This window comes from Myotis daubentonii, chromosome 6 (assembly GCF_963259705.1).
Source record: "Myotis daubentonii chromosome 6, mMyoDau2.1, whole genome shotgun sequence".
Classification (NCBI taxonomy): domain Eukaryota; kingdom Metazoa; phylum Chordata; class Mammalia; order Chiroptera; family Vespertilionidae; genus Myotis; species Myotis daubentonii.
The window spans coordinates 11,444,811-11,472,779 of record NC_081845.1 but is presented as its reverse complement, the minus strand read 5'-3'; the positions used below and the strand labels follow the sequence as shown (position 1 = coordinate 11,472,779).

The window sequence follows — 27,969 nt, the reverse complement described above, 5'->3', positions numbered from 1 at the left end:
GGGCAAGGCTTCTTCCCGGAAGCCCAAGCCTCTGCTAGCCACACCCAGGACTTCTTTAAACTAACCAATAACAATCAAGGGAAGTCGCCATAGATATGACCACATCCTGTGCAAGGAGACACCGACTTGGGCCTGGCCAATTGGCAGGGCCCACAGTCCTTTCTCCTCCCCTTCCAACCCCCTATAAAACCTCTTTCCATACAGAGTTCTCTCTCTCTGCCACTTGGTTTGCCGTTGAGTTGGTGAGTGTGGTTCGGGAGCCGAGCTAGCTCGAATAAAGACTCTTTGCTTTTGCATCAGACTTGGCTGGCTCCCTGGTGGGCTTTTGGGGATCTTGAAATCTGGGCATAACATTTGGGGGCTTGCCAGGATCCCCAAGACCCTCGAGGGACCCCCGATCCGGAGTGTCTGACTGGCCACGGTAGGTGTCTGTGTGTTGTGTATTCTGTTCTGTGTGTTTGTGTGTTCTGTCCTGTGTGAGCTCATGGGGGACGTGTATTCCCCTCACAAGGGATGGGTATGCCCCTCACAAGGGATGTGTATGCCCCTCACGAGGGATGTGGTTTCCCCTCATGGATTTGAGACGAGGCGGGTCGCTCCCGCCAGTTTGGCGTAAGGCCATCGTCTAGTTGCTTCCATGGAGTTGGAAGGCTGTATTTTTGGGCCCTTTTAGTTTTCTGTGTTTGTATGTTTTTTTCTGTGGACTTACTGGATGGACGTTATGGGACGGACTCAGACTACTCCTTTGGGTATTGTGATTGATCATTTCAAGGAGATTGGGGGAGGCTTTAGAGGTCTCTCAGGAGTTGGGAAGTTGTTAGGAATTGAATTAATTGTTTAAACTCTGAATGAATTTCTGGTGAAAGCGTGCGAGTGTGGAGGGAGGGGGTCTGCCCTTTCCCCTCCTTTGTGTGGGTCCACGACTTTGGTCGGGCGGGCATCTGAGTAAGGATCTGTGAAAACAGGTCACCCCCTCCCCACATAAATGCGTCTGGGATTTCTGTGCACGTGTAGAGAGAAAAGCTGGCTTAAAACTAATGCGTGCACTGTCCGATTTTGGATAGAGTTTTGAGCTGGAATCTCTTTTCAGATGTGCAGGGTGGAGCCCAAGACTGATCATTTACCCCCCAAAAAATAAAGAGATGCTAGCTAGATTCTAGCAGAAGGATTGGCGTTTCCATAATAAAGAACAGTTTTTAAATGCTAAAGAAGAATGTTAAGGCTGGCTTCCCAAGGTCAATTGTGGTCAATTTACATCTGAAAAGACCAGGTAGGCCAGAACCTGTTTTGCAAGGCTCAAATGTGGTTTTCCAGAGCCGCTTGAAAGTAAAAAGTAAAGTTTACTCTAATTTGCCTCATGAAAAATCTAAAGAACAGAATTAAATCTATTGGTTGAATATTGAGAAATGCTGAATATTTAACTTGCCAGCTAAAAGTTTAAGGTTCTGATTGAATTGGGAAAAATTATATAATTGTAATAACTAAATGCCTTTGCTTATTGGTCTGATTGAAAAGGGAGGATTAATTTTGTGATCTCAACTGAAGATTTTTGCTTTAAAATGATTATAAAAGGTATAAACAGCTAATAAGATTTCTGTTTGTCTACAATAGAGCCACATGACTTGCCGCTCCCCTGGGAGCTGCCATCTTGAAACAGCAAAGGCGCCTCCCTCAGGTTTAGTCAGGGGTGGAGCTTTAAGGGGGAGTTTTGCTGCAAAAATGTGAATGGGGCCAAAACCCGTTTGGCTCAGTGGATAGAGTGTCGGCCTGTGGACTCAAGGGCCCTGGGTTCGATTCCGGTCAAGGGCATGTACCTGGGTTGCAGGCACATCCACAATGGGAGATGTGCAGGAGGTAGCTAATCGATGTTTCTCTCTCCTCGATGTTTCTAACTCTCTGTCTCTCTCCCTTCCTCTCTCTGTAAAAAGTCAATAAAATATATTTTTTTTAAAAAAAGAAATGAGAATGGGGCAGGAAGTGTGCTTGCCTCGCAGATTTATTTTTAAGCTAATATCTTAAATCTAGAAATCTACTGCTTTCCTTAAACTAAGGACAATTAAAGGTTATGTCAAAGTCTTTACAAGGGACTGATAGCAGTAATCCAATTTCTAAAGTAAAGTATGATTATTTCAGGTAGAAACTGGTTTCATACTGACCTTAGAGGGCACATTTTTCCTTTGTCTGGGAGGGACAGTACAGCTGTCCCAGGGTTGGAGGGCTCCAGTTCAGTGTTCTGGAGACCCAGGATAATGTGTTTACCCAAAGCTGTGGTTTAGATTGCATGCTGTAAATTGATCTGTCGTTATTGCTTAAATATGTATCTTTGTTGTTTAAAATTGTTTAACTAGTGAAATTTCTGTGTCTCTTAAAAAATTTTTTTTGAATGTATTGTTAATCTAAGGAATGTTAATTATTTACATGTCACCTAAAAATTAAGGCTAAGAGTTCTAACTGGAAAGCATGGCTTTGGTGTGATGGGAGAAAAGAGAAATGTTAAATGGATGGTAGACCAGTGAGCTGGGACTGGTCACTGGTGGTGGATTGTGAGAAGGGCTGGACGCGGCCTAACTTCTCCTTCCTTGGTACCCCTGAAACGTCAGAGGGTACTTCTGGCCTTGGTTTTCTTGGTTTTTGGTTTTGGATTTGTTTGTTTGTTTGTGATGAGTACCGTTTCTATCTGGATGAGACATAGGTCAAGAATCCTGGCCTGGGATGTGGGAAAGGGAGGCCCCCACATCTGTTCCTGTCAGGCCCCCATCAGGGGACTTGGGCGGTGTTCCTGTTATCTGCTCAAGATCCAAAGACAGTAAAAGTACTTGTTCACTGAAAGGGTGTAAGTGTAAATGTTTATTTGATGTTTGTATGTCTACTTGGGTATAATTATTTGTTCATGTAAGTGTGGAAGTCTGTGGGGGGAAAAAAGCACACGCTTGATTTCTTTAAGGCTGAGTGCTCTGACCGATAGCAAAGCGCCCTGAGCGGCCGCCCAAGGACGCTTGTTCTGTCAGAGGTGGAATCGGCCCGCCTAACTAGTAAACATCTCTGTCTGTCTGTTTGCTGGGAACTTTGATTTGCTATGTGATATTCTGTGCTGGGTTTGGATTTTGGAATTCTGGGGTAGATTTAAAAGGTATCTGTGGCTTTTCTAGTCTGATTGGGACATTTAAGGGTGGGGCTCACAGTTCCTCAGGAGAGATTTCATGGGCCCTTCCCCCTGCCTGTGCTGAATTAAAAAATACAGGCCAGTGTCATTTGGCTTGTTGGTTAAAGGAAGACAGTGGGCCTTAGAATCTGTAAAGGTGGGCCGGAATGAAGCTGGTCAAATGTACTGAAAGGGTTTGGTACCTGCTGCTGCTAGCAAAGGAGGGGCTGATATCCCCTTCTAGTGCACTCCCTCGAAAGAGGCCTGGTTGCTGCTCTGCCACAAAGGAAACTGGTAGAAAGGCAAGAAAGCAGAGTGCTGTAACTGATAAACAGGGTTACCTAGAAGCCATCAGGACTTTGAAGTTCTCCAAGAGAGGAGGAAACTGACTCAGAGACTGGCCGAAACCTCGTTGGGTTGGGAGAACCGGAGGTTATGATAGGGTCCGACAACGGAACAGCCTTTATTTCACAAGTAACGCAGGTAGTAACCAGGGCTATTGGGGCAAATTGTAAATTACATTGTGCTTATAGACCCCAGAGTTCAGGGCAGGTAGAAAGGAACCATGGAAACTGGCAGGGACTGGGTGGCTCTCCTATCATGTTTGGCAGGCCACCCCCTATCGTTCCTAACATTAAAGCTGACTTTCTTGCTGCAAGAACTATCTCTTTCCTTGAGAGGGCTCCAGAGGGCGCACGAGGACATTTGGCTGCGCCTCCGCGCCATCTACGAGACCGGCCCAACCCCAACTCCTCATCAGCACAGACCAGAAGATTGGGTCTATGTCAGAAGGCACCGCCGGGAGACCCTTGAGCCACGTTGGAAGGGTCCCTACACTGTGGTGCTGACGACCCCCACCGCTCTCAAGGTAGACAGCGTGACCTGGGTCCATCACACTCACGTCCGGTCAGCAGACCCATCCGTGATCCGGGAGGACTTCGTCACCAAATGGAGCATCAATTGAGATCAACGCCACCCGCTCAAGCTCAAGCTAGGGCATGCTCGACCTGCCTGATGCTGGTAACATTGCTCGCGATCACTCCTGCTACCGGGAGCCCCCACAATACCGTATAATAGACTTAGATAATGCCTGCATCTTCATGGACATGGCTCCAAAGAGACAAGGACAATTTATAGGATCACATGTTTAGTAGCAGAAGATTTGGCTGCCTAAAGCAGCCATGATGCCAATATTATGTTTCATTGAATTGATATGTTATATTGACCTTTGATTCTCTTGCAGGTTTGAATGTATGTTGGTTACCCTGGAAGGGGACTGTGTGGGGTGAACCCCAAAAGTAAAGGGTGTCTAGCTGCCAAGAGGTAAGGAACCCAGCTGGGCAGGGAAGAGTGACCATCAGGTTTTGGTCTCTGTTGAGAGACAGTTGACGGTGGGCAGCCTGTATACTGTCTTGCAGGCCTGTGTAACCATGCCCATATCAGGGGTAGTTGGAATAGAAGGTCTGAGGCATGGTTATGCATAGAAAAAAGTTTTAATGCCAACAGTTACTGTTTTGTTGTAACTCTGAAGAATCCATGAAAAGGAATTGGCAAGGAAAGTCAGAAAATCTTAGAGCAGATCAGTATGTTTTTCTCCTTATATAATTTCTCTGAAATATTGGCAATGCTAAATAAGTCATGGCAATACATTTCTTTGCATATATTCAATAAGACTGGTTCCTAATAGTGGTTTTATTAACGGAAAACTTTGACTGGAATATCATGTTTTAAAGAGCCCTGTCTGAGCCCTAAAGACTTAAAGCCAGTAAGAATGCCATGAAGAAAGCCTGGTATCCTGCTTGGGAGCCCTGAAGATGGCTGGCGCTGGAGCGTCAGGCCCATGCCCTGCCATCACTGGTGGTTGGTCAAAGTAGAAGGGGAGCAATAAGGATGTCTCTGTGTCCCTGCGGAACCCCGACACACTCTGGGCTGCAACGAGTAGGAGGACTACTGAGATGGGCCTTAAAGCCTGGAGCGTGGGCTCAGGTGGAGTTGCTACAGGTGAGGGATTCACCTAACTCAGCAGATACTGCAGGCAGGCCTGATGGCAGCTGGATGGCTTTTCTTCCTGGCCCTACGGGGCACATTAAGATTCAACCATGAGATTCCAGCAAAGGTAGTCAGTTACCATTCTTGTTGTGTTTATGCAAAAATCAGGACTGTAGATAAATTAATCTTAATTTGGTTTTTTGATAGCCATGGAGGAATTTTAAGAAGAAAAATCCCATTTCGATAGAAGTTGTTAAAGCTAAAATGGTTTCTTTCCCTTCCACCGGACCATTTGTTAAGCATATAGGGATAGCTCAGTTGATAGTTCTGTGTGCCCAGTACGGCCCTCTAGCAATGGTGAAATAGAAATGCAGTCCGTCTCATGATTGAGCCAGAAGTTCCAAGACAAAGGGGGGAATGAAAGGGCGAGGACTACGCCCTCCATCTTGCCCCAGGGTAAGGGCCACGCCCTCCATCTTACCTTGGCCATGTGTTCGACAAGGCTTCTTCCCGGAAGCCCAAGCCTCTGCTAGCCACACCCAGGACTTCTTTAAACTAACCAATGACAATCAAGGGAAGTGCTCACCATAGATACAACCACATCCTGTGTAACAAGACCCCGAATTGCACCTGGCCAATCGGCAGGGCCCACAGTCCTTTCTCCTCCCTTTACTCCAACCCCCCCTATAAAATCCCTCTTCCCACAGAGCTAGCTCTCTCTCTGCCGCTTGCCGCTGCGTCGGTGAGTATGGCTGACGGGGAGCTCAAGCTAGCTTGAATAAAGACTCTGCTTTTGCATCAGACTCGGCACTCCCTGGTGGTCTTTTGGAGATCCTGAAATCTGGGCTTCACACTGTTACATTCCAGGTACCGTTTTAAGCACTGAACAAAATAAATTTTTTTAAAAATTCCTGATTTCCTAGAACTAACATACTAGTGGGGAAAGACAGACACTAAACAATGAGTATAGTACATCATCACATTCATCACATTGTTTAGTGCAGTGGTTCTCAACCTTCCTAATGCCGTGACCCTTTAATACAGTTCCTCATGTTGCGGTAACCCCCAATTTCACTGTTACAAATTGAACATAATTAAAGCATAGTGATTAATCACAAAACAATATATAATTATATACGTGTTTTCCCATGATCTTAGGCAACCTCTGTGAAAGGTTCGTTCGACCCTCAAAGGGGTTGCAACCCACAGGTTGAGAACCGCTGGTTTAGTGTATTGAAAGGAAGTAAATGTTCTGGAAATAAAAAAGTAATGTAGAAAACTAGTAATCACAGGAAGTGTCTGAAGGCGTGCTGGGGAGGTTGCATTATTAAATAGGGTAGTCAGGGTAGGCCTCATGAACACAGTCGTAGGCAGAAATGAACAGACTGTGTAGTGAAAAGAGTTTTGTCTCACGTTTCTACTGGATTCCTGAACATCTTCCCCCACTTGTTTAAACTATAACTAGAAACACTCCTATATCTTTGAGCAGTACCTGCCTGATGGAGTCCTTATTCACACAGTTGTTACATTGTGGGCCTTTACTCTGCTTTGTACATTGTCTTCTCTCCATCATGGGATTCTCTGTGATCAACTTAAACCACTTCAGAACGCTAGAAGCACTGAACTAAAAATCAGCAAGTTTCTTGAAACTCAGCTGACTAATGAGGGTGTGGAATCCATAGTGAAATGGTTACTTTTAAAAACAAGAACGAAGACCTTAGAGAAAAATATGACATGGTTACCTACACTCTAGGAAGGACAGAAAAACAAACGTTTTCTCAATAAGGTATCAGAGCGGTCTTTGAAATCTTCTCCCTGTAGGTGGGTTTTGCTGAAGTCTTCTCTCTCTCCCAGAATTTCTTGTGACTTGCCTTGGTGAGACAGTCAACTGTGATTTGTCAACTGTCAGGCACTGTTTGGGAACCTAATTGTTTCAAAAGGATGCTCTAGCAAATTGGTCTAAACTTTGAATATAAAAAATAAAGCAAAATATATCTAATTTATAATTCAATAAGAGTTGATAGAGATGTGACCTGGTTAACTAAAAATGTAAAGTTAGCATACACACTTTGTATATACCATGTCTGGAGTTAAAACAATGCTTGGATTTTTAATATCTTCTCTATATGATGACGCTATGATACTCTTTGTCTTTGGGGTAAGATTCACCTCTGGACTAAAGTTTACACCATTGACCTTATTTGGATCTTTGATTCCTGAATTGACCTTCCTTAACTAACATTGCACAGATTAACTGTTCCATATATTAAAAAGTCACTTTTGTTACATGACCGAGTCACTTTTAATACAAATTATTCATATTAATGATGTGGTGGACTTTTACCAGTTACTTTTCCAATGGACTTTTCCATGTATTCTGAGGTTTCTTATAGGAGGGAGGATATGATGATGATATCAGAGCCCAAACAAGGTACAGCTCATATTATCCCTAGGTATTTACTACAGTTTGATGGATCTCAAACTAATATTGAGACATGTATCACTTTCCCCCATTCACTGTGAGTCTGGGTACATAATATAGCACTGATGGAAGACCACCAAACTCTCTTTTATCTTGGGTTCATTTAGTTTAGCATCCTAAGCATAACATACTGGAGAGTATCTTTTTTCTCCTTTATGAGTTGCCAACATTCTTTTCCAGAAAATACATTCTTCTCTTTATCTCCTACAAAATTGTCTATATTCTTATTTACAACACTTCAGGAAGTATTTCTTTTTATGGGATGATATCTTTTATTCTAGAAAATACTACTGCTTTATCAATTGTAGCCTTTAATTTGGAGCAACAGCCTTAACTGTAGACATATTCCATATTCAGTCCTTTTCTTTAGATTCTTTCTTCACCTCTATCACAGTCAGATTTATCAGAAACAAGTGAGACTTATGCTTTAGTGCCCCATCCTCGGACAGGCTCGTTGCCATGCCCTGCGCTTAATTTTGTACTCTTTTTCTTCTGAGACCCCTTCTAGTTATATAAGTTTCTGCCCTATTTCTATATAGGACTCAAAAGGAAAAGGCTCATACAAATAAAAAGCAACCCAGTGTCCTGATTTGAACTGAGACTATAACTTTGCAAATGAGCAGTCTAGTTCTCCTGGGTTTGGATAACTTTCAGTGAATAGATGCAATTCACTGTGGCTTTAGTTAATTTTGAGTGCGGTCTTCTGCAGAAGCCTCTTTCACGGTGAGAAATTAACACTCTGGGGAACATCTATGTGCCATGTTGTTACTCTAAAGTACTTGGACTCCTACTGAAACCCCAAACAGTAGAAATTATGGTCCCAAACTCTGAGTGAGAGCACTAAGGTACCTGTGTCAGCTTATACTGCTAGAACGTTTGCATCTGGATTTAAAGCCAGTTCTGTCTTAGAGCTCATGGGGCCTCCACACAGCACAACTGTAGTGCCCTTTTTACTTTTCCTAAGTTGATACGTGATTTTACCAAGATCATCCAATGCAAGTTAGAGATAAGTGTGGGGGATAAGGTGCTCAGTAATTTTCCAAAGAAATTACTTAGTAATAGGAAATTAGATAGACTGCATTTTTCCACTTGTCACAAGATAAAAAATATTAATAAGGACTATTTATTAAAAGAAATGCTCATCTCTAAATAGAGTGGTGGAGGCAACATTTTGTCCTAAGAATAACTGTTTACTTTCCCATAAAACCAATATTGCCAGTCTTCCATTATTCATATTCCTGTGGAGAAATCTGCCAGGGGTTTTCGCCAGGGCCAGGAAAATAAAAATAGGAGCATGCCCTGGCTTCCTGTTTGTCTAATTGTAAATTCAATTTACATTCTGGGTAGGGATTTATAAAATCTGGCCACAGTTTTGTAAGGAGCTGCAAAACAGGAGAATTCCTTAATCCTTGGACATGGATTTCTACAGCTTCTGCCAAATGCCTTGAAGCTCTGCTCAGCCCCTGCGCGCTCTCCAGGCTGCGGTGGGGCTAGTCGCCACAGTCCGGAAGGTCTTGGTAGGAGTAGCCAGGGCAGCCTCTGTGGGCTTTGCAAGCGATGAGCAGGTGGTAAAACCCGGGCAGCAACACCAGGATGCCCACGATGAGAATGGCAATGGCCCGGCTGGGTCCTGCTTCGCTGAGGTAGCCCGCCAGCAGGAGGCAGCCGGTGATCAGGAGAACAGCGCCGATCAAAAACTGCAGGGCGAAGCAGGTGATGGCCTTGTAGGGAACCTTGGCGGGGCTTTCCTGACACGTTAGTAAGTGCGGTCTCGCCTCTCCGGGACATCTTTGGGGTTTACAGCCATCTTCGGCGGGTAAAGTGTCCTTCTGAGGGTCCATGTGTCCATCCTCAGTGCTGGGGAGCATTGAGTATTTCACTTTGCTCCTGGGGATCCCAGCAGGCACTTTGGTGCGAGCGGGCACCATAGCCACAGAGGTGTCTGGGTCCCCACGCACCCCCGCCCGGCAAGGGCTCTCGGAGCACGACCACGCGGAGGATTTTCTCAGCATCTTACTCACCTACTCCTCCCCGCAACCCCCCAATTAACTCCTGGTGGGCGACAGCTGGTTTCTGATGGAATCGCTCTTTTATCATGCAAAGCCACAATCCTTTGGTTTGATGGTATATTGGTTCTATTTGTTACATTCTTAGGCCACTACTAGTAAACTCCCAGACTTTTTATCGTTAAATTTAGATGGAATAGATTAGATTGGATTAGATTTATTAGATTTCATTCAATTTCACAGGATTTCCATTTCCTCTAAAAGTTCATAATCACATCTCATTCTTGTGTGATCTCCTCTTCCATTAGTCTAACAGGGGTGGGCAAACTTTTTGACTCGAGGGCCACAATCGGTTCTTAAACTGGACCGGAGGGCCAGAACAAAAGCATGGATGGAGTGTTTGTGTGAACTAATATAAATTCAAAGTAAACACCATTACATAAAAGGGTACGGTCTTTTTTTTTTTTTTTTTTTTTAGTTTTATTCATTTCAAACGGGCCGATCTCCTCTTCCATTAGTCTAACAGGAAGCACACATAGCTAATCTGATCAGCCTCAAAGGGAACCAAACCTGAGTGAAATCCTGGCTCTGCTTCTGGCAGGGGGTTTGGGGACTGGAACAAGCCGTGTTCCCCTGGGCAGGATGGCTTCCTGGGGCTCTTTGTCCATCAGAGTGGAAGAATGAAACCACAGAGGGAAGATGGTATAGCAAAGGTGGAAACTGAAGAACAAGCAGAGACTGTCACACGGGGAGGGGGAAAGGTCCCACCTAGTTCTTTTTCCATGGTTTATAAAGGCTGCAGTGTTTTTGTGCCTCCATATCCCCTCTCATTGGTCAGTATTCTCCTTTGATTTGGTTACTATAGTAATTCCTGAGCTCAAAGGTCAAACCTCACCTGGGACTGTGAGGCCCTCCCCCTGTCACTGTTCTCCTATTCCCCCTGGGCTTTCTTCCTCCTTCTTTATTTTTAAATTTAGACATTTTGCTACTCCCAGTTCCCTTGTCTTATGGAAATGTAACTGCTGCCTCTTCCAACTCCCCTGTCTCATGGAAATGTAACCTTTTGCAACTCTGTAGCCCTGTGTTTTTTTCATGGGTCCCCTTAATTTTAAAATTTCCCCAAACCTGCCTATTTCACCCCTAAAAATTCCTATTTTACTACTTCCTTCTGTAAAATGGGCATTGTAACATGTGCTGTGTAAGACTCTAAGTATTTATTGAATGAAGTCTGCAAGCTTCCTTGCTTGTAGCAGTTGCTTTCCGTGATACTTCAAGGCATTTCATCCCTACTAGTATTTGGGGCTCATTGTATAGATAACAGCTCTCCTGCAAGTTGTACTACCTAGACATTGAACTGGATGCCTTTGGGGGGTGATGTGCCCTTGGGAAAACTAGGGCTTGTTCAGAAGCAGGGTGGTCTTATGTCAGGCTATTGCAGAAGGGGTTTCTACTCAATGAGAGGCTGAATTGGAAACCTCTATATTCTTCTCTCTCAACTCCTATTAGAGTTTGGACCTGAGCTACAGCCTCTGCTTCAAGGTGTTAGGTGGCTCAGGCGGCGCTGTAAGAAATAAAGAGAGCCGAGTCAATCAGAAAAGAAAGAAAAAGAAAGGTTTTAATCGGCGTCCCCAGGCGACCCAGGAACACCAAAGACAGGGCCAGTGGATTCGCACCAGCAGGGAAGGGGGGTTTCTTTTTATACAGGTGTTTAATGAGGGGTGAGGGCATGAGCTGAGGAAGCTCCCACCTAGGGGGTTATCAGGGTATTCAGCTGAGGAAGTTCCGGCCACAGGTGTGGGCAGGGTATTCAGGAAGGAGTGAGTATCTGTGTGGGGGTCGTCATGGATTTCAGGGAGGAGCCTGTATCTGTGTCTGGCATGCTGACCTGTTAGAAATTCCAGGGAGGGTCCATTATTTCATCACACACCTGCATGTAACCGATCCTGGGCTCTCCGACCTAACACAAGGTTCTTCACCCAACAAATGTATGATTTTCCACTTTTCTGTGCTGATTACTTCCTACTAATCTGTTCCTTCTTTGGATGAAAGGGGCCACATGCTGACCTGACAAGCTCAGGGGAGGCCTGCATGGCAGGCTTGCAAACTAAGAGACCTAAAGTAATCACAAAGCATGGCCTGAAATTAAACTTTAAATAAAAGCAGTTGTGGTGGGTAGTTACGTCCTAGGCCAGTATATCCACTGACAAGGTCAACCTTTACCTTAACTGAGCCTATCTGTCTTTTTGCATCTATAATAGCATATCCTTGAAGTGTCTGGGTAACTTGAAACTTCCTTTTTTCTGGACCCCTTGTGGTACAACCTAATGTGCCTGGGCTCCAGGACAGAGACCACAATTCCTTCATTGTTATCATGTTCATTGTTCCTGCACCCACCAAGGTATGTGTCCATCATTTTACTTTTCATCCAATCCCAGAGGTTTCCCTGCTTTGCTTTCTCCCGCCTCTCTAATCTATCACCAACAAACTTCATGTAACACTCCTTGATTGCAATGTATAAAAATAGAGAAAACCCGCCATTCTCTGGAGCATTATCTCACTTCGTTGAGGTTCTGCTTCCTGGCAAATGTCCATAGTTTGACTCAAATAAACTCACAAAAAATTCTTCACAGGTTTGAATGTTTTTTTACATTAACACTTCTTAGTAGAGTGCAATTCATCTTAAAATTTATCACCTACTTTAGTCATTATGCCACATAATTCAATTTAACCTCATCTGCAATGTATATTTTAAATTCAAACAGCAAGTTCTAATTTTTAAATGTATTCATTTGTATTTGGTAGTACCTTGCTATCCAAACTAGAATATAAACTTCTCTGCGGAAGTAATTGTATTTCTTCAAAATTTTCTTACCTACAGAGAGCATAGCAGTGAGCCTGTTGCTTTTAGTAAACCCAGTGTTTGTTGGTTAAATTTACTACAAAATGTAAATATATAACAAGACAAGTCTCCCTACAAGTATTTAAATTTAAATAATATTATTATTATTAACACAGTATTTTATAATGTGCAATCTCTTCTCCCTAACATCTCTCAAACATCATCCCAATACACCAAGGTTGTGGGTTAGATCCCCATCATGGCACATACTAGAATCATCAAATGAATGCACAAAAAAGTGGAATAACAAATCCATGTTTCTCTCTCTCTGTCTCTCTCTGTCTCGCTCTCAAAATCAATATATATATATATATTTCAATAAATATTTTATTGATATTTTACAGAAAGGGATAGAGAGTTAGAAACATCTATGAGAAAAAAACATCAATCAGCTGCCTCCTGCATACCTCCTACTGGGGATGTGCCAGCAACCAGAGTCCATGCCCTTGACCAGAATTGAACCTGGGACCTTTCAGTCTGCAGGCCAATGCTCTATCCACTGAGGGAAACCAGTTAAAATCAACATATTAAAAGAAATTTTAGTGATCTGGTAAAGTATTAAATAGATCCATGTGCTTTCATAAGAGTTCTTTATTTCAACATTCATAATTATTTTAAATCAAAGAATTAATGTTAATTACAACAATAAAATAAATTTTAATGTTTCACTGATACTCAATTTAATTGCAGGTAAAGAAAAAATACACACTACAGAAAACTCAGATCATTTATAATTCCTATTACATGCTTCCTGTTTTTCAGTTTTAATACAGGATATCAGTGCAGACTATCTCCTAAATCATTTTAATTTTTGAAATTTCAAAGTGTTTATCAATCTCCTGACAACTAATCTAAACACAGTTTACTCATTTTTTTATTAATAAAGTATTATAATTAACACTTGCATAAGAATCACAAATTAATGCGTATATTAAAATAGCCTCTCTAGTTAGATTTTTTTAGAATTCTTTTACACTGATTTTACTCCTCGTTTAAATCCCAGATGAACTTCAAAGGCAAACCTTTCATATCCTTTTGGAATACTTTGTCAAATCTTTCATTTTGCTCCACTGACAAGTGATGTTTCCAGTCTCCAACGGTACCTAGAAATAAGCACATGATCGGCACCTGGGTGAGTAGGTGGCACTATCAGGACAAGAGTTTCTTCCCACCCACTTTCATCTCCTCTTCAAGCCATGCTAAATATCTGGTAGTTCTCCCTGTGTTTGATACTTCATGTTTCCTTATACAGAATGAACTAAGAAACAAACTGAAAAACACTTCTGTAGTTCACTATCCTTAGCTATTATGGTTTCACCAACCACTACCATTAAATTATAACCTTTATTGAGATGGTATAACAAAAGTAAAATAGAGGACTAGGTTATAACTTTTTCATATATTTTACTAAATACCAGGCACTAAAAAAATACAAGTACCATATCATTTCACTCATATGTGGAATTTAATGAACAAACTGAACGAACAAGCAAAATAGATAGATTCATAGATAGAGAGCAGACAGCCAACTCTGGTATGGGGTAACTATTGGGAGTGTAGGGTGGAGAGAATGAGGAATAAAAAGAGAAAGAACTCATGGACATGGCCAACAATGTGGTGATTGTGCGAGGGAGAGAGTTGGGTAGAGGTGGAAGATGGGATGAGGGGAATTAATGGGGATGGGGAAAGAATAAAATAAAGAGAAAATATATATACAAAAATAAAAAAAATGCTGGGCACCATAGTTGGCAAACTATATCTATCATGTAAATTAATTCTTAACACAACTCCACAATATCAACATTTCTTAATTTTTAAAATTGAAAGAACTGAAGAGATTAAGAAGTACAAACTGGTCATTACAAAATAGTCATGGCATGTAAAATACAGAAAGAGAATATGGTCAATAGTATTGTAATAACTGAATGATGCCAGGTGGGTACTATAATTATTGGAAAGATCACTTCATAAATTATATAAATGTCTAACCACTATGCGGTGTACCTGAAACTAATATAAAATAATCTTGAATCTCAACTATAATTTAATATGTAAAAATTAACCAATAAAAAGCTAAAGATAAAATAAATAAAATTGAAAAGAGCCTGGCCAGCAGAGCTCAGTGGTTGAGTGTTGACCTGTGAACCAGGAGGTCACAGTTTTATTCCCAGTCTGGTCACATGCCCGGGTTCCGGGCTCAATTTCCAGTGTGGAGTGTGCAGGAGGCAACCAACCAATGATTCTCTCTCATCATTGATGTTTCTATCTCTCCCTCCATCTCCCTTCCTCTCTGAAATCAATAAAAACATACTTTAAAATTTTAAAAAACATGCAACCCAAAGATTTTCAAGTAATGAAATCAAGGTCAGAGATGTTGTTCAGAGCTCTCATTGCTTCAGTTTTACTTGATGGAACTTAGAAACTGTCATTAAACCAATTTTTAAATGAAGATTATTTGGCATCTTCAACTATCAAATTTTCTTATTTAAACACTAGAGGACCAGTGCATGAAATTTTGTGCACTTGGCAGGGGTGGGGGGGTCTCTGAGAATGGCCTGTGTCCTCTTGCAGTCCAGGACTCCTGAGGGGAGGTTCACCTGCCAGCTTAGGCCTGCTCCCTGGGGGGTCGGGCCTAAGCTGGCAGTCAGACATTCCTCTGGCAGCCTGGGAGCCCTTGGGGGATGTCCAACAGATGGCAGTGAGCCTAAACCATCAGTCAGACATTCTTAGTGCTGCTGAGGAGGTGGGAGAGGCTTGGCCTGTGGCTGAGCAGAGCTCCCTCTGTGGGAGCACACTGACCACCAAGACGCATCTCCTGCATTGCGCGTTTGTCCCCTCGTGGTTAGTGTATGTCATAGCCACCTGTCATTCTGCCATTAGGGTCAATTTGCATATTACCCTTTTATTATATGGGACTAGAGGCCCGGTGCACAAAAATTTGCGCACTCGGGGGATGGGGGGAGAGTCCCTCAGCCCAGCCTGAGCCCTCTTGCAATCTGGGACCCCTCGAAGGATGTCCACCTGCTGGCTTAGGCCTGCTCCCTGGGGTATTGGGCCTAAGCTGGTAGTCATACATCCCTCTGGCAGCCCGGGAGCCCTTGGGGGATGTCCACTTGCCAGCAGGGAGCAGGCCTAAGCTGCAGTCAGACATCCTTAGTGCTGCTGAGAAGGCGGGAGAGGCTCCCGCCACTACCCCTGTACTGGCAGCCATCAGCCTGGCTTGTGGCTGAGCAGAGCTCCCCCTGTGAGAGCGCACGGACCGCCAGGGGACAGCTCCTGCATTGAGCGTCTGCCCCTGGTGGTCAGTGTGTGTCATAGTGACCAGTCATTCCCAGTCGTTCTGCTGTTAGGGTCAATTTGCATATTACCCTTTTATTATATAGGATTACCATTGGCATTTGGAACAGTTGGCAAGATATTTATGGGCATGAGAATTACTCTGTATTTGGTCTAGTTAAGCAATGAGACTTAAAAGCTGATAATAAATGGGACAAAAAAGAAACACTTATTAAAAAAAATAGCAATATCAAGAGCAATTTCAAGAAGATTTTCATTACCTAAGAATAAATATCCCTCATCAAAATGCTAAGTTATGGATAAATTAGTAAATAAAATATGAATAAAAATACAAATTATGTTCTAGAAAAATGTACACTAAAAGATCAAAAAAATTTTTAATTGAAATTAAGTATCAGGGGGAAAATATATTCATTCTTAATTCCTAGCGTGTCATAGAAGCACAATAAAAATTAATTGCATGTTGTTATTGAATACTTGAATTCATAGCATATAGGTTTCATGAAGTATTAATCTACTTTTTACACTGAAGAAATATAACACATGAGGAAATAACTGTAACTCAAACTCCCTCCTCCACAACAAAATACATGTTGGGTTTACTTCTAGAATGTTCTAGGAGAAATAAAGCAAAACAATAATTGGAACTGTCATGATCACACATATGCATCACCTTTGGGTAAGAATTACTAACCAATTTTAAAGAGTAGGGACACATAGACTAAAAGGAAGGAATGCAATATTGATTAATTAGGTTCAAGTGTTAGACTATGTACTAAAAAATTGTGTAGTTTCCTGGGATACTTTTCAGGGCCATTGGCAGTTAAGATCTTTGATTCTCTCCAGGTTCCAAATGACATTACTGTACTTAGAAAGACATGGTAAAAACACGCCTTAATTAGTGTAGGGACCAAGCAAACATGGAACTCTCAACACTTTTGCTTCTAAAAACCCCTGAGCATCACCTTTGCGAAGAAAATGTCCCTCATCTGTTCTTTTCCCAATTTCATATTTTAGAATCTCATCATAATTTGCTCTTGGATCAGACTTCATGTTCTGAAATGTAGCCTGTTTCACAATAGCTTCCACATCCTCTTCACTCAGTTCTTTCTCAAGAAAACGGCTGATTTTAAGCACAGAACTTCTGAGATCCTGAAAGAATTGTGGGTATGAGAAACTATTCAGCTTACAAACAATGCATAAGTTACATCCCAACACCTTTATCACATTTTGGAAAACTGAGGAGATTTGACTTATTATAAGTCTAAAGTTTGACAAAGATATATTACTTCCCTATTCCTTCTATGAAAATGAGTGCTCTGGTTGTCAGCTTTGTTAGAACTTTCTACTGTTTGATTTAACAAGGACAGCTTACCTTCATTCACTCATTCATTCATTCAACTAACACTTTTAGGAATGTTAGGTTTCAGAAACTGTGTTAGGTGCTGGAGAAGTTTAAGAGAACAATAACGTGCTATCTGTGTTTGTTAAGAGTTTACAATTTCATGAGGGAAAGAGTAAAGCAAGTAATTAAATACAATGGCTACAAAAAAGGAAAGTCCAAGTTTGGTGGCTTCATTGGTTATTCTACCAAACACAAATTAAAGAAGAATTAATATCAATCCTCAAACTCGTCAAAAAAAATTAAAGAGTAGGAAATACTTCCAAACTCATTCTATAAAGCCAGCATTACCCTGATACCAAAGCCAAATGAGAACACGACAGGAAAAGAAAACTAAAAACCAATATCACTTATGAAAGATAATATACAAATATCCTCAAGAAATTACTACCAAAACAAATTCAGTAATGCATTAAAAGGACTATACGCTATGAACAAGTGGGATTTACTCCTTGAATGCAAAGATGAACAGCCCTAGTTGGTTTGGCTCAGTGAATAGAGCGTCTTCCTACAGACTGAAGGGTCCAGGGTTTGATTTCAGTCAAGGGCATGTACTATGATTATAGGCTCCTCCCAAACCCGGGCCCTGGTCAGGGCACGTGCAGTAGGCAACCAATCAATGTGTTTCTCTCACATCAATATTTCTCTCTGTCTTTCCCTTTCTCTGTCTTTACTCTCCCTAAAAATCAATGGGAAAATATCTTCTGGTGAGGATTAACAACTACAACAACAAAAGATCAGGAACAAGGCAAGGATGCCAATTCTCACCATTTATATTCAGCCTAATACTGGAAGTCCTAGCCATAGTAAATAGACAAGAAAAAGGCATCCAAATTTAAAGAAAGACGTAAAATTATGTGTTCACATACGCTATGATTATATACATAGAAAACACTAAAGTTCTACAAAAACAAACAACAAAAACCCTATTAGAACTATTAAAAAAATCAGCAAAGTTGTAGTATACCAAACCAACATCCCCAAATCATTTGCATTTATTTACACTAACAATGAACAGTGGTTTACCAAACTGGTCTCTAACTAGTTGGCCTATATTTACTAGTATCACTTTTAAACCCATTAGAGGGAATTACATTCTTAAGATACTAATTCTATCACATATTATTATTCAAATAACTGTTAAAGGGCTCATTATTGCTTTTAAGATGAAGAAACTACTATCACTAACAAAGTCTACAGACCTTGCATGGTCTGGCTCCTACTGTATACACCTCTCTATCTTTTAGTCCCTCCACCTTGCTCATTAACTTCTTCTTTCCAAGATATCATGCACCTGAGGCTTCAGATAATTTGCACGTTCTCTCTTTTTGGCTTGGACTTCTCTTTTACTTCTCTGCCAACTCATATCTATTCACTTGAAGTTGTCATGTTACTTTTCCAGAAATAATTGCCTATTACCTATACCAGATCAGTATATTTCATGTACTATCTTATCATACCTGCACTTTTCCTTGATAACAGTTTTCAGAGCTTTGAAGTATATATACCTACTTAGTGAATACTTGTCTTCCCTGTTGGATTATAAATTCTATAAATAAAGGGTGTAATTGTCTTTGTCTTATGATTTAGCATCTGTCACGTAATAGGCATTTTAAAATTTTGAATTCGTGAGCAAGTAAGATTTGTAGTAGTGCGTCAACATATCAACCAGTGATCACAAAATAGTCAAATTCAAATGTGTTTGGTTGGGTTTACACAATGTATAAAGACAGTTTCATTGGATGCCAACTTGTAAATATTATGTGATTTCACATGAAAGCTACAGTTCAAGATTCTCTTTAATAACAACAACAACAAAACACAAAGAACTTGCATAACTGGGCACACAATTACCTCTGACTAATTGTCCAAATCTTAGTGGCTTCACACCCCAGGGTTGTTTTTGCTTGTTGTTTGTTTGTTTAATATTTTTACTGATTTTTAGAGAGAGGAACAGAGAGGGAGAGAAACACCGTGCCTCCTACCAGGGATCAAGCGTGAAACCCAGGCCCTGCCTGGGGATTGAACCAGCAACGCTTCAGTGCATAGGATGACAATCAACTAATCACACGGGCCAGGACTGGCCCCACTGTTTCGAAATGCCTTTTCTCTTTTTTCAATCACTAGTCATGTGAGTTTGCCCTTAGAGACACAGATGGGTGCATGAAAAGGAACCACAAAAGATGACTGTGTACAGTGGGAAGAGAGCCCTGAGGAAACCAATAATTGAGGGATGGGCAGGAAATGAGAAACCCTGAAAAAGCATGAGAAGTAGTTAGGTTCCAAGAAAACTGGGAAAATGTAGTTCATTAAAACCAAAATCAAAAAGGGTTTCAAAGAAATAATTTTTAAAATTAACCTTCGCCTCTTACCTTTTTCATTTCCTCATACATCATAAACAGAATATTGAAGTCATGTCTGTGCTCATACCAGCCTCTGAGGTGATCAAACCAACGGCTTCCTACCACTGGGGGGGGAAATTAGTAAGTGACAAGGTAAAGATGCTGCACTCACCAAACAGCAAACCTGAGTCTTTCTTTTCTGTTCTGGAATCCCCCAAAAGGTAAGTAAAGCCCCCACCACTGGACATCTATGTTACCTGGTAAAAATGGTGCTTTGGGAAACAATTTCATGATTTTAATGGAAACCTGCCTCTCCTGTGCATGTAGGGAAAGCAGCAGAGGAGAAAATAAGAAGCCCAAGCAACTCATCCTGAAGACTGAAGGGAAGCTCCTTACTTTCTTACTTCTTCCACCTGAAAATCTGTCTTTATTTCTCCTTTTATCTACTTTAAGATGTCTGGATAGCAACTTCAGATATCTATAAGACAGAACCTGAATCTAATCTTCTAAATAAGTGAGAGCCCCAGTTCCACATTCCACAAGCCTCTCCCATCAACCTATCCTCCTCAGTGTTGAGATGAATATTGCACCGCTGCCATGTAAAGCCTACCATAAGTCCATGACAGAACACAAACACTACGTCCACTTTGAATGGGTACGCCATTGTGGTTCTCTTATGATCTGGTCAAAGTGTTTCTTAAACAATATGCCTTTGCAATCATAGCAATCCCCAAAGTGGTCCTGGTGAGAATAGAAAGGCCATTGGGTGGCAAATTAAATTAAATTAACGGAGCAGTAACCACTTATGTGCATCCCGCTTCTATCGTTACTCTTCTTTCTTTCCTTAAAATGTGTTCCCCAGGTTTGAGAATTTGGCTAAATGGCAACATGGCCTCCTAAACAAGTTGAATGCATAAATTCATAGTTACCATTTCCATCTAGAAACCTTTTCATGAAATGTTCCATATCATTCGCAGCTTCAAGTGCAACCACCAGATTTGAAAAGTGAAAGAATGAAGTCATAACATCCTTGGGGTTTCTGTAGACGTAAATAATCTGCAGGAGGTATAGGAAAACAATTTTAACAATTCTTGGTTGTCCTTACAGGTTGTTTTTGTTTTTGTCATTGTTTATTCACACCAACATATGTCACTATATGAATACATAATCAGTTGTTTCATCCAGCTTATTACTCATGGAAATTTAGTTTATACCTAAATAGGTTATACCTTTTATTTCTAAAAGGACAATTATTCATTTGTAAGGTTGGTTAATATTACAAATTACGCTGCATAGAAACTCTTTCAGCCCTAACTGGTTCTGCTCATTGGAGATAGTGTCAGCCTGCAGACTGAAGAGTCCCAGATTTGATTCCGGTCAAGGGCATATACCTTGGTTGTGGGCACATCCCCAGTAGGGAGTGTGCAGGAGGCAGCTGATCGATGTTTCTCTCTCATCAATGTTCCTAACTCTCTATCCCTTTCCCTTTCTCTCTGTAAAAAATCAATAAAATATTTTAAAAAAGAAAATATAGACACTGTTTCAATGTACCCTCTGTTAGCGTTAAGAGACATTTGATAAAAAGCCCAGATAGCATTTGAGAGCATTTCAAAAAGGAAAAACTACTTAACAGGTGATGTTGAAACAAATAATTATCCTTATAGTATAAAACTGGAATTCTACTTCATACCTCACACCAGACCAAAAAAAAAAAATCATTTACAAATGGAATAAGGATTTAAATATGAAAGCAACATTTGACATCTTAAAAATAAAGAATATATTTCTGGTCTAGAAAAGGAAAAGATTTCTTTAAAAAAATTTATTTCTGTTAAAATAAAAATTAATCAATTAAATTATATTAAGTTTTAAAGAATGCTATTAATCAAAATATATAACATAAAGTTACAGAAAGCAACAAAGGATGAGAAAAGCAACACATATAACCAATAATTTATTGGTATCCAGAATGTATATAAAAGAAATCAAAAAGAAAGAGACATGAAATTTAAAAATTGGACGAAAATTATAATAATTCCACAGAATAAGAAATAATTATGGCCAATAAACATATCAAAAAGTGCTTAATCTCATTATTGATTAGGAAGATGTAAACTCAGATTAGTTTGAGATATCATTTTATAATTTATATAAAAACTAAAAAGTTTGGCCCTAACCTGTTTGGCTTAGTGGATAGAGCATGAGACTGTGGACCGAAGGGTCCCAGGTTTGATTCTGGTCAAGGGCAGGTACCTAGGTTGCAGGCTCCTCCTGGCCTGGATGCTGGTTGGGGCTCATGCAGGAGGCAACCAATCAATGTGTTTCCTTCACATTGATAGTTCTCTCTATCTTCCCTCTCTTTTCTACTCTCCCAAAAATTAATGGAAAAATATCCTTGGGTGAGGATTAAAAAAAAGAAAAAAGAATGTGTATTATGATGTAATATATACATTTCCTGCAACTTACCTATCCATCAATACACTAAACATTGTAGAGCCATAGAATAAATTCTACTAGACCATTAAAAAGAATAGAATTTTATGTGCTGTCATCAAAGAAATGTTGCTGCTTACTATACAATCACACTACAAGAATGTGTGGGAAGACCCAATTTATGTATATACTTATAATTCCATAAGTACCATATGGACTCAGCAGATATTAAGCTTGATCATGTGTAAAACTATCAAAGATTACAATAATCACATTTGAAAGACTATGGATGAGTGGGGCTGGGAAAAAATATTTGAAGAAAGTATTTTTGTTTGTGCCCAAGGTCCATAAGCTATTTATATGACTTACTTTAGCTTTTTTGCTCTTGAGACCTTTTGGTACTAAATAATATGGGAGGTGGGAACAGAAGAGGCGAGGAGACGGTCTGTTGAGAAAGTCTGCTTTGCGTTTATTGTATTCCAAGAAGGGGACTCTAACAACCGTTGCCAAGTCTTCAGTTCTGTTACGATGACCCTCAAAATAAATCAAGCTGAGAATCTGCTGAGTCCAGATGGTACCTGTAAAAATAAATAATTTCATTTCCAACCCGGAATTAATGTTTTATTAACAATGTAAATTATTATGCCATCTATCTCAAAACTATTTAGAGCTTTTTCTTTCTTTTTAACGACTCCAAATACGCCAAGGAAATGTGCCCAACTTTTTTTTTCTATGTCTTTTACATTAAAATTAACAAAGATAAAATTTGGTGTTCTAAGTTCCAAGTTCCCTTTTTACTCAAAAAGACTTGTGACAGTAGTGATTTAAATCAATCCTTCAGCTCTTTTGTTCCCTGTGATTCATGTACGTTCTGTTCAGGTGATTTTCTGCAGCTGTCTCTGTTTCTCCTTCCTTAGTCTTTCTTAAAGCTTTACCTTTTGGAAATAGAGACAGTTTAAGAGCTCAAGACCCCTTTCAACTTTTCTTTTTAGGTCTCCCAATACAGTGCTAAGTGAAAGTACTGATAGGCATTCTTGTCTCATACTTGATATTTAAAGTTACACTATTGCATTTGATGTTTGTGATAGTTTTTGGTTGATTCTATTCATCAGGTTAAAAATGTTCACTTTCTCCCTAGTTAGCTATTAGTCTCCCTTAGGAATGTATGCTGAATTTTATTAAATGCTTGTTCTGTACCTGTTGAGATGATAATTCAGGCTTTCTTCTATGCTCTAGTAAAGTGGGTGAACTGCATTCATATATGTTCAAACCAATCTTGAAATAAAGCCACCTTGGTCACAGTGGTATTTTTTTTTTGCTTGTTTTTTTGGCATGGCTAGATTTGTTTTTGCTTATATTTATTTGGTTTAGGATTTTTGCACCTATGTTCATGAATATATAATCAATGTTCTAAAAGAATGTAAGGTGTCAATAATCTTGCAATCACTGCTACTCAATTGAGTAGATTTAATTAGATACAGTAGATTTGATAAAATTTATGGTGAATCCTGGAGAGTCACTAATCTCCCTTCTAAGATGAGTAAGAACTCAGCAGGTTGGACTAAGGACTGGTGTGTGGTGTGCCAAATACTTAGGCTGGATTAAGGGTAAAGGAAAAATTCTTATGGGCTGCTTAACCTAAAACTAAGCAATCTGAGGCACTACCAACATCTAAGTGAGGAAAACAAAAAAACACCTGATATCAAATGTGCTGACACATTTTGCAGAGTAGAAAAATCCAGGGAAAAGGCATTGTACTACTAATTTGGAGAAAGTAAACAGGGTCCTGAATTTCTAAGTCAATGGTAAACGGAGGGACTGGAGCACTTTCATGAAAATCAGAAATGACTTTTTTTGTATTGACTTTGACTCCAAGGTATCTTTGAGCAATATTAACCACTTGTACAACATTGATTCAAGAACTCCAATCACCCTGTGTTCTAAAAAGCACATATAAAAAATAAGCTTTTAAGGGGAATGTATGATTTGAGGACAATTTACTTTCGTTCAAAACTATTTCATTATTATAGGGAAATAAAAGCAATTAGAGTAATTGAAAAGCATATTAGGAATTAGTTCTGACTGAGAAATGCTTATAACCAAAAGCCTGCTGGGTTTTTTAAATATATTTTCTTCCATTCTCAGAGAAAGCCAACAGCTCAGCATGGCCCTAATATCTGCTTTGGCTCAACATTTGGTTTCTTCCGAGGTGCCTTAAAAGATGACAATATGTGCATTTTAAATGACCTTATATAGTAACACTTTGAGATTTATTTAACTTTATTAAAAATCTTAAATGGTGCTTTAAATGTAGGCTGGGCTACTGTTAATGTCTGGAAAAGGGCTCATTTGAACACATGTATTATCAAACCAGAGTGAAAACTGATAGCAGGCAGACCACTCCTCAAACTTACCAGATTTTGGATACGTAATTATGAAGACATCATCATCTCTAATTTCAAAGTCATCTAGATTTTCTAGAAAGTCAGCATCAACTAAACAAGAATCAAAATTATAGCCTTTAAAGTTCAGCAAATATGTGTCTTTGTTGTCCATACTTATTCACCTACAAGTAAAAACAAATAAAATACTTTTCAATTTCTTAGTATTTTATATTATGTACTAACACTTACTGAGTGTTCAATATATGCCAAGCACCTTTTAAATATCATGTGTCTCAACCCATGCCATATTAAACAGCATCCTATATAATAAAATCCTAATATGCAAATAGACTGAATGGCAGAACTACCAGTCACTATGATGCACACTGACCACCAGAGGGCAGATGCTCAATGCAGGAATTGCCCCTGGGGGTCAGTGTGCTCCCACAGCGGGAGTGCTGCTCAGCAAGAAATGGGTTCATGGCTGGCAAAGGCAGCAGCAGTGGTGGGAGCCTCTCCTGCCTCCACTGCAGGTGGGTGGTACGAAGTGAGGGATGCCAGACTGTGAGAGCTCGGGACTGTGAGAGGGATGTCTGACTGCCGTCTTAGGCCTGACACCCCTTGCAGGCGGACATCCTCAACAGGTCCCGGACTGGAAGAGGGCACAGGCCGGTCTGAGGGCCCTACCTCCCCACCCCGCAGTGCACGAATCTGTGCACCAGGCCTCTAGTGCATATATAAAAATTTACTCTTGGGGACAACCAAGATGGTGGCATAGGTAAACACCTGAATTTGATACGGCACACAACCACATTAAAAGTACAATTAAAGACAAACCAAATATCATCCAGAACCATGGGAAGGCTGCTTGAGTAGAAATTCTACAACTAGAAGGAAAGAGAAAAGTGCTTTGAGTCCGGTAGGAGGTGCAGAGATGTGGATGAGCGGAAGTATGGAGGCACATGAGAAAGGGGCCAGCAGCTGGGTACACTGTTGTCTTTTTCAATTGGGAGGGAGATACAAGCTCCCCACTGCTCTGAACTCCAGTTCTGGGTGAGAATTTGGGGACCCAGCCTCATACGGAGAGAGACTGGATTGTCTGGCATCGGGCTGGAATGTGAGGGCAGCTTTCTTGCAAAGGTGCTTGCAGTGGTCATTGTTCCTGCACGGGGCAGCGGGACATGGACCCTAGGACCTCTCGGAGGCAGAGCAGTGTGCCAAATGGCAGCCATTGCGATTTGCTCTGCCCTGGTGATTTCCTGAGACCCCGCCCCACCCAATTTACAACCCCACCCAAGCTGTGCACAAAGGCTTTTGCATATGAATGGCCTGGTGTTTCTCCACCTAAAAACCTGGGCAGACTCAGTGAGCGCCAAAGCCCCACTGAAGCAAGTCCTGCCCCTTAAAGGTGTCTCCAGCAAAGAAGTTCTCCCATTGTAGACAAAACTGGCCCCCACAGACTATTGTCCTGGAGGTCAATTACTCCCAGTGACACCAACAGCAATCAAGGCTTAACTACAACAAGACTGTGCACACAGCCCACAAAGGGGTGCACCAAGAATGTCCACCTTAGGTAATTAGGGAGGGTGAGTCACTGAGCCCGTTAGGACACCTACTACACAAAGGTACTCTATCCACACAGGGAAGCAGCCAAAATGCGGAGACAAAGAAACAGGTCACAAATGAAAGAAATGGAGGAAAGCAAACTACTGGATATAGAGTTCAAAACCACAGTTATAAGGTTACTCAAGAATCTTCTAGAAACCTCTGAGAAATATAGTGAGACCCTCAAGGATATGAAAAAGGACCAATTAGAAATTAAGCATACACTGACTGAAATAAAGAATAATATACAGAGATCCAACAGCAGACTAGAGGATCCCAAAAATCAAGTCAAAGATTTGAAATACGAAGAAGCAAAAAACCCCCAACCAGAAAAGCAAAAGGAAAAAAGAATACAAAAATATGAAGTGCATTGAGTCTGGTAAGAGGTGCCGGGACAACTTCAAGCATACCAACAATCTGAATTATAGGGGTGCCAGAAGAAGAGAGAGAGCAAGATATTGAAAACCTATTTGAAGAAATAATGACAGAAAACTTCCCCTACCAGGTGAAAGAAATAGACTTACAAGTCCAGGAAGCACAGCGAACCCCAAACAAAAGGAATCCAAAGAGGACCACACCAAGACACATCATAATTAAAATGCCAAGGGCAAAAGACAAAGAGAGAATATTAAAAGCAGCAAGAGAAAAACAGTTAATTACCTACAAGGAAGTACCCATATGACTGTCAGCTGATTTCTCAACAGAAACTATGCAGGCCAGAAGGGAATGGCAAGAAATATTCAAAGTGATGAATAGCAAGAACCTACAACCAAGATTACTCTACCCAGCAAAGCTATCATTTAGAATTGAAGGTCAGCCCTAACCAGTTTGGCTCAGTGGATAGAGCATCGGCTTGCGGACTGAAAGGTCCCAGGTTCGATTCCAGTCAAGGGCATGTGCCTTGGTTGTGGGCACATCCCCAGTAGGGGGTGTGCAGGAGGCAGCTGATTGGTGTTTCTAACTCTCTATCCCTCTCTCTTCCTCTCTGTAAAAAATCAATAAAATATATTTTTAAAAAATAGAATTGAAGGTCAGATAAAGAGCTTCACAGATAAGAAAAAGCTAAAGGAGTTCATCATCGCCAACCCAGTATTATATGAAATGCTGAACGGTATTCTTTAAGAAGAGAAAGAGGAAGAAAAAGATAAAGATTAAAATTATGAACAACAAAGTGACAACAAATACATATCTATCAACAAGTGAATCTAAAAATCAAGTGAATAAAAAATCTGATGAACAGAATAAACTGGTGAATAGAATCGAATCAGGGGCATAGAAAGGGAGTGGACTGACAATTCTAGGGGGGAAGGTGGGTGTGGGGGGTGAGGGAAGAGACTAGACAAAAATCGTACACCAATGGATGAGGACAGTGCCGGGGGGGGGGGGGGGGGGGGTGCGGTAAGGGTAGGGGATGGGGTGGGAGCCAGGTGGAGGGGAGCTATGGGGGGGACAAAGAGGAACAACTGTAATAATCTGAACAATAAAGATTTATTTTTAAAAATTTACTCTTAATAGCAACCAAACATTTCTAGAGGTTTTATCACTATTTTAAAGAGGAGGAAACTAAGATACTAAAAGGTTAAACAGCCGAACCGGTTTGGCTCAGTGGATAGAGCATCGGCCTGTGGACTCAAGGGTCCCGGGTTCGATTCCGGTCAAGGGCATGTACCTTGGTTGCAGGCACGTCCCCACTGGGGGGCCATGCAGGAGGCAGCTGATCGTTCTCTCTCATCGATGTTTCTGACTTTCTATCCCTCTCCCTTCTTCTCTGTAAAAAATCAATAAAATATATATTAAAAAATAAAATAAAATAAAAGGTTAAACAGCTTTTCCTAAAACCCCATGAGGGAGGTATTATCATGATTCCAAACACAGAACCAAGGAAAATAAGGTAAAGGAGGTGCAAGGATGCCCAGCTGGCAGACCTGGCAGGATTTGATGCCAGACTATTTGGCCACAGAGCCCATGCCTTCAATCACTTTACTAAT

General features: G+C 40.8%; 2 protein-coding genes and 2 long non-coding RNA genes across 5 annotated transcripts; 2 read left to right on the top strand and 2 right to left on the bottom strand.

The window, feature by feature from the left end:
- The first annotated feature begins 228 nt into the window (after window positions 1-228).
- LOC132236819 (uncharacterized) lies at window positions 229-27,677 on the top strand. Of its 2 annotated transcripts, XR_009453371.1 has the most exons (3): window positions 229-421; window positions 1,091-1,761; window positions 27,595-27,677. It is a non-coding gene; the product is annotated as an uncharacterized LOC132236819 (long non-coding RNA). The 2 variants fall into 2 exon arrangements; XR_009453370.1 differs by lacking the exons at window positions 1,091-1,761; window positions 27,595-27,677 and adding an exon at window positions 2,693-2,912.
- On the top strand, window positions 3,138-6,818 carry LOC132236818 (uncharacterized). The gene is made up of 2 exons (XR_009453369.1): window positions 3,138-3,436; window positions 3,695-6,818. It is a non-coding gene; the product is annotated as an uncharacterized LOC132236818 (long non-coding RNA).
- LOC132236423 (transmembrane protein 230-like) lies at window positions 9,104-9,541 on the bottom strand. Its single transcript, XM_059699583.1, has one exon. The coding sequence runs from the start codon at window positions 9,539-9,541 to the stop codon at window positions 9,104-9,106; it is 438 nt and encodes a 145-aa protein (XP_059555566.1).
- Window positions 13,040-24,581, bottom strand: LOC132236817 (amine sulfotransferase-like). Its single transcript, XM_059700133.1, has 6 exons — window positions 24,407-24,581; window positions 22,362-22,570; window positions 20,489-20,615; window positions 19,590-19,684; window positions 16,781-16,967; window positions 13,040-13,621 (listed from the first exon to the last, which is right to left on the bottom strand). The coding sequence occupies exons 1-6, from the start codon at window positions 24,546-24,548 to the stop codon at window positions 13,500-13,502; spliced, it is 882 nt and encodes a 293-aa protein (XP_059556116.1). The 5' UTR covers window positions 24,549-24,581; the 3' UTR covers window positions 13,040-13,499.
- Window positions 27,678-27,969: the final 292 nt, after the last annotated feature.